Below are 14,174 nucleotides of genomic sequence, written 5' to 3' on the forward strand. Positions count from 1 at the left end.
GGCTGAAGAGATATAACCACTTGCGAGATCGTTCGCGGTTTTGCTCAAGATGCCCTTCTTAAGTCTTTGCGACAGCTTAAGGAGAAGAGGAAGACGATAAAGTTCCTAACTCGAAGTAGGGTCAGGTAAAGAGAGAAGGTGGCCGTCGCGTCAAGGGGGAGGCGTGGAGAAGAATCCGCAACTTTCCTTCGGGGGTTGCTACCGAGTTGCGAGTTGCCAGGTGATTCACCCTCGCGAAACTTTAGGCAGCTGTCTTTTACTTGTTATCCGTCGCTGATCTTCGGCTTGCACTGTAGATCGTCGGATCATTATTGCAGCTCGCATCTTGCGTTTACATGAAATAGCCGCGATGAACCAGATGTTGCCCATCGTGAGCGAACTGATACCGAATTTCCGATTACCGTGATTATATGGTCCCGCGATATCGCGATGGTTTAAATTAATCCTCTCGAAAAGTATAGTATTATATAGTTGTCGAACGCTTTCATTAATTTTTCATACGTAATCTTCCCATCTTTTACGCGGAAAGAATTTTCTCTTAGAATTTAAGCGACAAATCATGGTAATCGTGGGACAATATATGATATTGAACAAATTTTATAAGAGCTTCTCTGATTAATATTTACACTATGTATATAGTCAAATTAATCGAACATATTTTGTGGTAGATGTTAATACTTTTTATTATGGTAAAAATATTAATTCGAGAAACTCTTCTAGAATTCTAAATAAATTCCAGAAGAAAATTCTCTCTGTGCAATAATATATATATATATATATATATATTTTTTAAAGAATATACAGTTTGCGACGTTTTTAAACAAATTCTGAAAACATTTGACATTTGACAATTTCAGGCCTAGGCCTGGGTCCGCACACGCCGGAAGAGGCCGCCGTCCTTGCGGCGGCCGCAGCGGCGTTACATCATCATCATCAGGGTCCCGGCGGTCCTGCGATGAGGCCCCTGAGGCCGCCGCTGCCGCCGGGGATGCTCCATACGTCGCCGCATCCTCTGGCGACGCATCATCCCCCTAACGGCGCCGCATCATCCCCTCGTCCCGCCTCATCATCCGGAGGAGGACGGCGTCGTTGACGATCCCAAAGTCACGCTCGAGGGCAAGGAGCTCTGGGAGAAATTCCACAAACTCGGAACGGAAATGGTCATTACGAAGAGCGGCCGGTAAGTGTCAACATCGTTGCCAGCGCATCATTACCATGATTACGATCCTTTGTCGCTAATTGAACGATCGTTTCGGGGCGTCCTGAGAGCAATCAGGATGCCAGTTGTACCAAGTTTCATCGTACGCGCGTATAATGTAAATGTGTAACATCTAACAGACGCTCGAGCGAGGTCGAAGCTTTGGACTTTGAAGTTTCCTACATATACTGATGTGCCTCGGCCACGTTATCGAAAATTCGCGATTTAGTTGCAGAACGCATCGGCATGAATATAAACATAGCATGCTGCAACGTATGAGTCGTGTTTATGTTAATTAGTATTAAATTGCCAATTTGTAAAAATTCGCACCATTTTTTTCCAACGATATGAGGAGACTTATTTTTAGTATCAATTTTACTATCAATTGCTAGAGGCGTTAGAATATGTAACTAGGACGCGCGCATAATGATTTCTCACGTCTTTATCGGTCATTTTTCTTACAAAATTTTATTTTACGCTCTGAAAAATCTTTTGTAGTAGGAAAAAAAAAATGAAATCCTTTGTTTAAGGAAGCTAAATAAATGAGAGATTTCTCTTAACTTTATGCTTGAAAGTACTAACAGAACAAATATTAGTTGAAAAAATATATAACACCATATAATTTTATAATACATTAAAGTGAAACTTTGTTTAGTTTTGCATATGTAGTTTAGATTTACGTAGGGCAGAACCTTATGTCGAGAATTAAAGCCATGCCTGTGAGAATTCTCTTGAGCGAATATAATAGTCGAAATGAACATGAGAACAAAAATGTCATGCGGGTTGCCTCGAAGCAAAATTAAACTTATCGGATATAACATTCATTAGACGCACAATGCAAAGAGTTTTTAATCCTTTCTCGGTACTCCAAATTACAAACATAGATATTCTCAATTGAGATAAATTTTCATTAATCCCTCCATTTATATATGACATATTGAGCGACTTAAAATCGATATACATATCTCAAACGAAAAATTCCGTTTGTCCTATAATTGTACCTGGTTACAAGAGGAAGAAACGTCCATATATCGATATCATTATTCCCATCCAGCGAGAAGAAAGCGTCGCGCGCTGCTCTTGCGAGCAATTTTTTTTCCGCGTACTCTCTCGCGGACGAAACTTTTACTTTTCGTTATTGCGCTCGTGTATCGGGCACGCGTGTCCGCGATCCCCGTGCATGCGCGCGGCAGAGCAGAGAGCGAGCGAGCGAGACGGTACGTCAAAGAGGGGCAGAGAGTATCGCGCGGCACTTCCCCGATGACGTGTAGCGCACTGCCGTCGTAAAAAAAGATATCACTACAGAGTCGTCGGAGATCCCTCGAGCAATTGAAACTTCTCTCTCGCTCCCCTCCCTCGCGATTACTCTTTCTTATCCTTCTTATCCCTTCTTTTTTCCATCCCTTTTCACCTTTCTTCGAAACGCAATCTTATCTATCGCCGCACCTTATTCCGCGAAGTCATGATCGCTCGGATAGTGGATACGCGTCGTATTGCACGCGAGAGAGAGAGAGAGAGAGAATTAAAAAGTACGCGGGTTCTTCCGCGATGATAGGCCGAGCGGACAAAGTATATCGGGTTTCAATGGAGAGACTACTACTACGGCAAACTATAATAGTTGAGAATAGAGAGCACGCGCGTATCCGCGACGAAAGGGTGAGCATATACGCTTGCATATTTCATGTGCGATATATACAGGTGCTAAAGCGCGCGTTCGCGTGCACGTGTGTGTGCGTGCGCGTACGTGCATTTACGCTTTGTATCGACGTGAACCGGCTGGCTATACGTCTCCCTTGACTAGCGTGTATGCGTGAAATATCCGGCCGGATTAAATCTTTCTCTGGCTCTCTTTGCCGTCGATCTTCGATTAATACGCTTTTCTCGCGTTTGCTCTTTCAACTTGCGTCATTAAAGCCGCGACGAGGGGAAACGTAAAGATTTTCTTTCTTTAAGAGATTATTGGGCCGCGAGAATCGATATTTATTAATGCGTTCCAATTAGTATTATTATTCTTATATATAAAACTAACGCGCAAGCTTTCTTTATCAAAAGATTCAATTGGACGTTACGCGATAAGGGTAGAGATCTTGCAAAAAGAAGTTGAAGCGAGATATATATATATATATATTATCGGTTATTCTATGTCTACGCGCAGTCTCTATTGTTAGTTAAGTTATCGGTGGCTTTATTAATGTAACAAGACAGCTTACAATAGAACAAGTAGCGCTTATCGCATATAATCTCGCGATCTCTCGACAGCGTCTTTGAAAAAATATACACGCTGCCTTTTAGCGAATGACAAATAATCGATCAGGATATTTAGCGGCTCAATTTGTAGCATCGAGTAAGTTGAATATACTATATACGAACGCATACGATTGATTGAAAAGTGCCGACAATATGATTAATTCATTACCGCGTACTGACACACATCATAAGCATCGAACGTTATCGAGCTGTAATAATTATCTTTTTTTCTTGTACGTGACAGGCTATTCTACATTTGAAATTTATTCAAAGTAAGTTTCTGACTTCAAATGCAATAATAAACCGCTATGCGTGAACTTTTTTACGAAGAACATTAGCATTTATAGCGCTACTACGCTAATTTACCAAGATATGTATTTATTTTTTCAAAGGTTCAAATTTGACAAAGAAAGTTATAATTCAGTCGAATATCATTTTCACATATTTAAAAGATAAATTATCGTTTTTGAGATAAAATTTCAGGAACATTTATTAAGGACCCCGCACCAAATACGTAGGATTTTGACTTTTTTTTATATGTTCAAACAATTCGCAACATCCTAATTTTTCATGTTTGGTTGTAAATCAGTAATCATTATTTAGCCATTATATTTTTTATTCAGCAAATCATAAGTTACAACATGGGAGAAAATCAACTGATTTTACCGAGATTCAATTTCATCTAGGATTGTATGTAGGTTCCAAAACCCATACTAATCATATAAAATTGAATCTTGATAAGATTAGCTGGTTTTCTTACATGTTGTAGCTTACGATTTGCTGAACATGTAATACAATGTTACTGATTTACAGGCAGTCAAATATGAAAAACTTGGGCTCTACGAGTTGTTTTTAACTGATATAATTTAGAAATTATTCAATATTTAACTTTGAGGCCATTGCATCATTTGTTCAGCAGAACATAAGCTCAACATATTTAAAAAAAACAGCCAATTCCACCGAAAGCTAAAATCTTATGGTAATTTAATGGGGTCCTTTTGAAATATGGAAATAACAAAAACCTAAAAAAGCAAACCTAAGCACATTAATATACGATAATGAATAGCTAATAATAAAAGCACGAATCCCTAAAGTCGTCAACGAAAGACCAGCGTTGTTCTTATCAGAATCTGTGTCCGATCGATCTCTGAAATCACGAAGCGTACCCGCGGCCGATCGATCGCAATCTCGAAAACTGGCCGCGCTCTAAATCAATCTTCATCGCTAAATAATAACCGTCATGTCCAACCGATCTGTCTCTCTCCCGTCCCCCAGCGTTTTAGTCGGTAATATCCGCCCGCTCGCGATCGGCTTTCAGCGAAACACCGAGCCGAGCCGAGCTGAGCCGAGCCGAGCCCCTGGTAACGGCCCCGATCACCGATAATTATACGCGTGGAAATTATGCCGTAGGGCCCCTCGGGCCCATCCATCGGACCCCGCCGTCGAACCCCGTCCGGTGGTCTACGTCTCAATACGCGCGGGATATTCGCGTTTGACGCGCGTTTGCGCCACCACACGCAAAGCCGTGCGTGATCCACTCTGGACGTCTCTCCCGTTCTCACCCTCGACAATCTCGCCCGCAGCCATGTGGCGTACACAGAGAGAATTTTCTCTTAAAATTTACCTTGAAAATCATAGTGATGGGACAATATGATATTGGAAGAATTTTCAGTTTCTCTGATTAATGTTTACCACAATAATAAATATTAATATCTATCACAATAAGATATAAAATATATTTGATTAATTTTACTATGTACGTATAGTAAAATTTACTATGTATATATTAATTTTTTTATTGTGGTAGATATTAATCAGAGAAACTTTTATAAAATTCTTCCAATATCGTATTGTCCCACGATTACCATGATTTTCAGAGTAAATTTTATTGTAAGAGACAATTCTCTCCGTGTATGTATATTTGCACATAGGATGATCTAGAAAGATTGGGAAAATGTAGCAAAGAATTTTGACATTTAACCAAGTTTTTTTTATGTTAAATTAATATTATCGAACGTTTTTTTTTGTGTTAAATATAATGAATGAAAATCGCCATGTGGTTATGTTTGCATAGGATGTCTGGAAAGATTGGAAAAATATAGCAACGAGTTTTGACATTTAACCAACTTTTTTATATTAAATTAATATTATCGAACACGATTTGTTAAAAAACTGTTATTTATCATAACTTTACGATACTGCGAATTTATATCCGCTACCGTTTTTTTTTTCGAGACACTTTCTGCGACACACAATCTTGCACGTATATAATACGTACACCCGTATCGATAATGAGACGCAAGAGTATCGTAGATGTGCATATAATAGCGAGCATGTAATGTCAGAGAGGGTGCGCGGGGTGGGGCCGGAAACGAGTGTGGGGAAGGGGATCTTAAGTATAGGGCTGCCTTAACGATGTTTGTTTTATACATTGGCAGCCTCTTCTCGAACCTGTAATCTTTCTAAACGAGATATTACCCGGACCCGTTGCGATACACAAAACCCTTGCCCGAATGAGTCGTGTGGTGCGCGCCCGAGGAGCTCGACTCCGTTCGAACGAGGAAGAGGGAGTGAATGAGAAAGAGAGAGAGAGAGAGAGAAAAAAAGAGAACGAAAAGATGGGTGGCTCGGGTGAAAATTTTCGAGCCCGTGTTTCATCGCCGGAGAGAGAGTCAGCGCTAGTCGAAGAGGGAAGAAGAGAACGGGCCCCACGGGCCCAAAATTGCCTCCTCGCCGCCTTCTCCGATTGCCTTCAAATTGCCAGCCTCCCATTCACGGGTTTCACGTATACACGCACACACACACACACACACACACACACATGTATATACATGCGCGCGTGCTCACGCCGGCGTGGAATTGCGTGGGCGCCAGATTTTAAAAACGCGCGCGAAATTCCTTGGCGTGTATCCGTCAAATCTGTCGAAACCCGCGGTTTATTTTTTTTTTTTTTGGGGGGGGGGGAGGGAAGACACGACTTAAAGAGAAGTGACTCGAATGACGCCGAGAGATATGCGTAAGAGCTTTAATTCGTCTGATTTCTAAATGAAATGTAAAAGCGCGAGAGTGACTTCGGGAAGCAAACGAAGCGTCAAAGAAGAGAATGAGATCCGTGAAATCTTATGTAATCGACTTAACCAGAATTCATCTCCGTCACTTTCAGTCTCTTGGCCAACGTCGGCACGAGCCGTCGTTTCATGCCACTGTAAACATCTTATGAAACACACAAGTACTTATATATACTCTCGCTCAATATTTTTATTATTTCGCGAAATCGTTGAATCTCTCTCTTTCTCTCTGAGAGGAACACTGTGCAATTCTCTCTAAATAAACTGAAATTTGCATGAATTATGAAATATTGCCTTAGGATAATTGCGAGGAGAGAAATATCCCGCGGTGCGTTTAATCTAAAATATCAATATTAAAAGTACCCGATACAACAAAGTTTCGATGTCGAGGCTTGCTTACTGCTTACATAGGTATATATATATATATATATACTCTCTCTCTTTTTCTTCATCCCTCTTCCTTTTTTTCCCTTAACAATTGAGTTCACCCCATCTCGCCCGCGCGCATGCATTTTGCACGCGGCTTCTCCGTTGCATTCAGCGCAAATGCATACCCTTTCTCTCTCTGTCTCTCTTTTATATACAGGGTTGCGCGCGCTTGTTGTCGGTTACCGAGCTCAATATAATTAGCCGTATAGTAGGCTTGCACGCGCGTGAATCTTGAAAGTGCGTGCCGCGATTGTGGCAGAAGTGTCGGTGTAGCCTCCGTCGTGTATCGACGTTTCTTTCGGGTCGTCACGAACGCGAGACGAGGGGTGCCTCGAAGCGAGACAGAGAGCACTCATTTCTCCCCGTCACCGGAAGCATCTTCCGTGCTGTTTTTGTGTGCGTGTCGCGCCTCGACCTTTTACGCTCGATTCTTTTCCGAGTCGCGCGCGGGATAAAAATTATTTATTTATTCATTTTTTTTGTTTGTTAATCGTGACTGCGACATCGTTCGCGATAATTCAGTATCTTTTTATATCGAGAAATAAAGATTGATAAAGTTCTCTTGAAAAATATTTTTCGTATGCTTTTCCTCTTCTCTCTCTTGAGAATAATTTACGTAATAATAATATATAATTAAATAATATAAATTAATGGCGATAACGTAACGTGAAGTTTAATCTCTTGAAGAATCGAATTTAAAATACGATAATTACAATAATTATTAATATTAAGTATATATGTATACACGTCTCGCTGTCTCGGTGTGAAAACAGCTTGCTTCGCAATCGACTCGCGAACTTCGCGTGACGCTAATAAGGAAGTTTCTCTCGTGCGGGAAAATTGAAACTGACAGTCGACCATAACGAGTCGATATTTCGGTTTTATTGTATATATTTCGAAGGCGAGATGAGGAAAAAGAATGAGGTATCGGGCGCGAATAGTCCAGTTCTTTCAGTCCGCAAAAAGGCGGACTAAACTCGCCTTTGCCTTTTTACACACTCGTCGGGCTCTCTCTTTCTCTATAGGTCACGCTCATTTAAAAGCGATGATATCTGCACGAGACGACTTTAAGCATTCTCACGTTCCGCTAGTTTTTCCGCCTACGAAGTATCGCGTTTTACGCTTTACGCTTCGACGAAAATTAGCCGTGTATCTCGAGGATCGCAGTTCGGAACGAGACGTTTCACAAAATTTCAAAAAAGGTACATAATATAATATAAAAGGAGAAGGAACGTCGCAATCATATGCGCGCGTTGCATGAGAGTTGATTTAAGACCACCACGGTCACCAGTTTTTGGAAGCTCGAGACGACTTGTTCGTATCGAGAACACGAAATTTAAAAAAAAAAAAAAGGAAGAAAAGAGAAAAGAAGAAGAAGAAGAAGAGGGAAAAACGATACATACGCGCGTTCGTCGGAGGCATTAGCGCAACATTACTTGTATATTCGAAGCCTATAATCTTTTCGTGCCAGTTAAAGGATAGTTGTGTGTCCTGTGCATTCCGCGCGGTCAATAATTACATAAATCAAGGGGAATAATCGCCGCAATTCTTACATCACCGCTCATAAATATTAGCCAAAGCGTTAATTCATTACCGCGTGCACTTTGTCTCTCCAACAGCTCCATATACATCGATTCCGTATACACCTTTCCCTCGTCCTTGTATGTGCTTGTTGTACCGAATCGTCGTCGTCCTAATCAGATAATCATCTCCCCTAGGAAAAGAAAAGGAAAAGATGTGTGCATGTACATAATTTTAGTTCGTTTCATTCATGATCCGACAGGTAGACAGGTTGTCCTGCGGCTGCTGTCGATCTTTTACGTATAAACAAAAATTATTATTCCGCAAAGTAGCCTTTTATCGTATGTCTTCACGACCTTCGCGTCTTATTTTTATGCCTGCCTATAGTATCCTGTAATCAATCAGTTCTCTCTACGTTTTCGCAATTAATTTTCTTCGAAATTTTATATAGATGTAACGCGATCGTTCATTCGTTTCAGCCTTTCCCCGGCTCTACTTTTTTTAATCATTTATGTTCTTATGCGTTCTCGTTGTTTCCCTCCTCTGCTCTTCCTTTTCCGCCGGCTTTGTTTTTTTCTTTTTTTTTTGTTTTATTTTTTTTCGAACACGAAATGCCCTTATCTTCGGCGGCACTTCGCGGCGTGTTTCAAGGCTACGAAAGCCCATACACGCGCGATTACGAGATAACGCATCGCATTGTATGTATCGGGGACCCGCACGCGAAGCTGTTCGACGCGCTCGGGAGAGCGCTGTGTGAAATCCGCCGCTGCGCGCTTTAAAAAAATGATTTTTCTTACTCGCGAGCTTCCAGCTGTCCGTGGAAACCCGCACTTTTCACATCGCGCGCGGTATTTAACGATCGGCGCGAAACTCGACGCGTGTCGGGCCGTATGCAAGTCACGCATCCATATTGATTGTGAATGTCAATTTGTCGAGCTTCACCATCCGATAGTTCATTTTTCTACCAGAATTTTAAGTACTTCGAGGAACGAGAAAAAAGAAAATATGGCTTTCGAAAATAAAAAAGCAACAGAATTTTTTTTATTTACTTGTTAGTCTATCATTATTTATATGAATACAATTTGTTCTTATAATCATTCATATGTATCACGTTCGTACATAGAGAGAATTTTCTCTTAGAATTTACCCTGAAAATCATGCATGGTAATCGCGAAGAATTTATCTACCAACAATAAGATATAAAATATGTTCGATTAATTTTACTATGTACATATTAATATTTTTTACTATGTGGTAAATATTAATTAGAGAAACTTATAAAATTCTTCCAGTACCATAATATTGTCCCATAATTTTCACAGGGTAAATTCTACGAGAGAATTCTCTCCGGGTATGTATATTGAAATTATTATTTAGCTACTATTATTTAAATGCTTCAAAGCGCACTCGCTATCGAACAAAGATTTCTTAACAAATGATAAGTGCATAATGATTACTGCTTACAGTTAGTAGTCAATGCCGCGTACCGGAAGGTTATTGCGAATATATTAGCATGCGGTGAGGTAATGAGGCGTTAAATACGTTGCATTGTCACGGCAATACATTTGCACATAAAGTGCGGCACATTTCTTTGCCGTTTGTCCTGTACCATCTATCACGACGAGATAATCGCGCGCAGTTTAACAGCGATTTGGTTATGCGCGACCCTTTTTAAGGGTATAAAAATGCAGACACGAAGTTTCCGTCTATCGTTGCATTGAATTATCGCCGGACAGGTTATTTATCGTTACTCGGCGAAACGTTACGTTAACTTACGTCAGAACGCGTCATCTTTAAGGTCGCGCCGCACGTCACGATAAAGAGCGGAATGATAGAAAATTAGCGTCGGGACAAGCAACACCGATCCAATCAAGTATAAGATATCTTTAGTCTAGTTTTCCACAACGAAAGATACATATCTCGTAAACAGCGGCAAATCTTTTTAATAACGCGAGAGAAAAATCTCGGAGGGTGCAATTTATATTTCGATGTCAATTTACGTGTCGAACAATGGAGATATCGAGCATTTATATGTATATTCGATACGTTATCAGTGTAGTAACGATTCACGAATTCACCATATGATGTAACTTTAGCCCCTTCTCGCGTTACACGTTACCGTATATAATAATAATCCGTAAAATCGCATGTCGGTTTTCACGCTCGTTGCTCGCGGATCTTGATCGTTCGACCGGATCCATCGATCGGCGCTGCTATATCTATACCTATCATCTAATCAATGCCATCGACTCGTTATCGAACCGCGATGAAAAAAAAAAAAAGAAAAAAGAAAAAAAGGCGATCGGATCAAATTCCGCGCGAATATATTAATTTAAAATTGCTGCCGCTGCCCGTTGCATCAGCGGGATTATAAACGGCGATTGCGATCTGACGTGCGTCTCGAACAGGTGCGAGAGCTTTATTATTCTGTCAGTATAGAGAGGAGAGCACGATATCCTATTATATTCTCTCTCTTCCCGATACGTCGAGATCATCTTTTTCGACACACTTCAGTTCTCCGCGAGACACGTTGAAAGCGTGCTCCGTTCAAGTTTAATAAAGTATCGATATACCGAATGTGAGCGACGTGTCTTCTCGTTAATATCCAAGATAAGGTATATACAGGGTGTTTCTTAAACTATGTCAGATATTTTCAGGGCGTATTCTAGGGGTCAAAATAAGAAAAAAGTTTCTATAAATATGCGGGTCCAAAAACACTTTTGCTCCGAATTATCCCCCTAAAGTTGGGAGAAGAAATCAAAAAATGAATTAATGCGGTTTTGACAATTTGATCCGACTTTCAGAGGGAGATACAAAGAATGCTTTTTTTTTTTTTTTTTTTTTTTTTTATAGAAACACCCTGTATAACTCGTCATCGGCGAAAAGAAGGGAAATGCAATTTTTGGACGATTGGTCAAAACGAAGTAGCAAATCCGCTGATAACGACGCATCGGATCAGCTCGAGTTGAAACGCGATAAAACGTTATCGGTCCTTGGAACACGATGGGTGCGTCCATGAAGTGTCTAATTAAGCGCCTCGCGACACATTTCCTCCGCGCATCGCTTCGCATTCGCCTCGACTCGTATCGCACGCTCGGCACGAATGTGTAACAAACGCGGCGCGCGTTTAATGGTCGGGGAACTTTACCTGCATCGTATTATGCGTGCGTTATATACAGCCGGCTTCGAAATCTTGACGCGTGCGCGCTTATTTTTATAATTATACAATATAAACTGTCGGCTGATATGCGCACGCGGAAGGAGGATAATTATACTCCTTCTTGCCTCCGGGAGAATTCCCTCTTCATTTTTCACTCGCGTATCATATATTATAGTTGCTACGTCGAGACGAAATTTTTAATAATAAAGGAAGAGAGGGGAAAATGTTTTATCCCGTTGAGTTTAAAACTTAAAAAAAATGTTCTTTGCACGATTGATTTACTTGACACTATCCGTACGAATGCGCGAGAATTTAATTTGTACGAGTTGCAAATATATGTCGATCAAATCAATCTAATCAGTATATCACAAAAAGGAATTACAGCTCGATAGCGGTTTTGCATCTCTCGATGTGATGAGTGATTAAAAATAGTAATATATTAATTGTGTACATAACATTTTATTTTATATTTATATAAAGTCTGTAGAGATATTTCTCGAGTTTTATTCGATTAATTAATTAATGCACACTTTGCTTCAATCGTTAAAATAATTTCAGACAACACTGTTCAGATCGAGAGATAACTGAATCTCTATTGAATTTGTGGCTCATCTGAAATTTTTTTAAAAGCAACGATAGAACGCGGAGGAGAGTGAACGCGATATTATACGCGGCGCGATGGGAAGGAAAGAAAGAAAGAAAGAAAGAGGGATCGCCGCGCGGTGGTCGACGGCCAATTTCTGAATGCAAATAACGGTGGTGTCGAAAGGGGGTCTCGCGGATGAAAACGCGGGGAATGCAGTAGAGTATGCAAATAGAAAGCTGTTACGGGCGTCTTCTTCGCCTTCGGTCTAACCTACCACTTGCCACTTGAATATGACGCGCGAGCCCAACCCCTTTCTCACGGCGCGGAAAGTGTGAATTCAATGTGAAACGCTGGCGTGGTAGGTGTGCAAAAAAAAAAAAAAGAAACCTTGAAATCCGCGCGTCCGTTATTTTTTCAGCGGCTCATTTTCGACCGTCGTTGTTCCCGCAGAAAGAAAACCCTTTCTGAAAGATAAGGGCAGCCTGCAAAATTTTTTATCAATAGATTTTTAATTAATTTAAGGTCTCGGATTTGATTCCCGATTCAGCGATTTTTTTCGCAATTAATTTTTTACGGGGTCAGAGGATGATTCCATCTATGGAATTAAAATCTCAAGTAAGAGATTCCATATATTATAAATGTCTTGGTAGTAGACCTGTAAAATACGTGCCTTGTGCACAACTATTTAATTCCAACGAAAAATTAATTTCCAAATTTAATTTGGAATGCACGCATTAACATTCGTGTTTGGCCTTTAAGATCTTTCTCACTTGTATATTTATATTTAATATAGAGGAGTCTGCATAGTCTTAATTAATTTAATTTCCTCGTGTAAAAAAGCTAAGTCGCGAATTTTCAACTCAACGCCACAGCCGGTGAAAAGAAATATTGATCGATTGCAATTTAAAGATAGTTTCGGTGAACGAAATCGAGCACTATTTTAATCGGCTCAAGCATGCCGAGTGCATCTCCAAAGAGAAAGAGAGAGAGATAATTATCGCGTTTCTCGTACGATAGTTGGTCGGTTATATACGCGCGTATCATAGACGCGATATTAAGCTGGCAACGACAAGCTGGATCTGATTAATTAGCGATCGCATGCGGGCAAATTAATCTCGCGCTTTATCTGGAGGACTTTAATAGGTACCTAACCATTCACCAGCTGCCGCTGCACGTTGCACGGGATATGGTTACCCTCACTTTTAGCGGTCTATATTAGTTCGAAAGCCATAGAAACATCCGCGTACCACTCCATTCTGATATCAATGTGCGTTGTTCGCGAACGCGCTGCGTGAGAGAGGATCGCGCGACACAATAGGATAAGTCACCCTTTCTTTTGTATTAAAAAAAGGTTTAATTTCAATACACACTTAATTACAAATTACTTGAACAAGACTTATAACATTTAAATATTTCAGTGAAAGTATAATCGAGAACAAAGTGCGGAATAAGCGGCGGTCGTCAACGAGAGTTTAGCGGATCAAAATAATATGCGGTTTTGCGTTATGCGGTCACTGCGGAAAGCGATAAGGCCCCGATTTCGGGCGCGAGCTCTCTCTTATGGGTTTCCGAAGAAAACCCACTTTTTCGGAAAGCGCCAATTATTGCGAGCAATTTGAATTGTGCTCGAGGTGACTCGAGGGCACAGCTCATTATTGGCCGCTTTTTTAAGATGCGCAACGAACTCGCGTTTTGCCATGCGCGCGCGCCCGCTCGCTATTTCTAATTGGTGATCGAGGCCGCGTGGCAATTTTGCGCATGCTTGTACCGCGAAAAGTATCCGGTAAAACGGTTGCGAAACTGCTAATTGTTTGTGTGTAAAGAATGTTTTTTAGATGACAGGTTTAATTTATGACAGGTTTTTTACCGTGACAAACATATAAAACGACCGTGACTTTTGTTATTGACGCGGATGGAAAATTCTAGAATTTACAAAAGTTTTACTTAACATCTCAAACATGCGTT

At 40.6% G+C, this 14,174-nt stretch overlaps 1 protein-coding gene across 1 annotated transcript in view; it reads left to right on the forward strand.

Moving 5' to 3' along the window:
- The window catches only part of bi (T-box transcription factor bifid), a 91,947-nt gene that overhangs the window by 9,857 nt on the left and 67,916 nt on the right, over positions 1-14,174 (forward strand). Inside the window, 2 exon segments of the mRNA XM_029302608.2 lie at positions 858-1,027; positions 1,029-1,180. Coding sequence (XP_029158441.1) covers positions 858-1,027; positions 1,029-1,180 — 322 coding nt within the window.

This window comes from Nylanderia fulva, unplaced genomic scaffold (assembly GCF_048542155.1).
Source record: "Nylanderia fulva isolate GAGA-0341 unplaced genomic scaffold, ASM4854215v1 Scaffold45, whole genome shotgun sequence".
NCBI classification, from domain to species: Eukaryota; Metazoa; Arthropoda; class Insecta; order Hymenoptera; family Formicidae; genus Nylanderia; species Nylanderia fulva.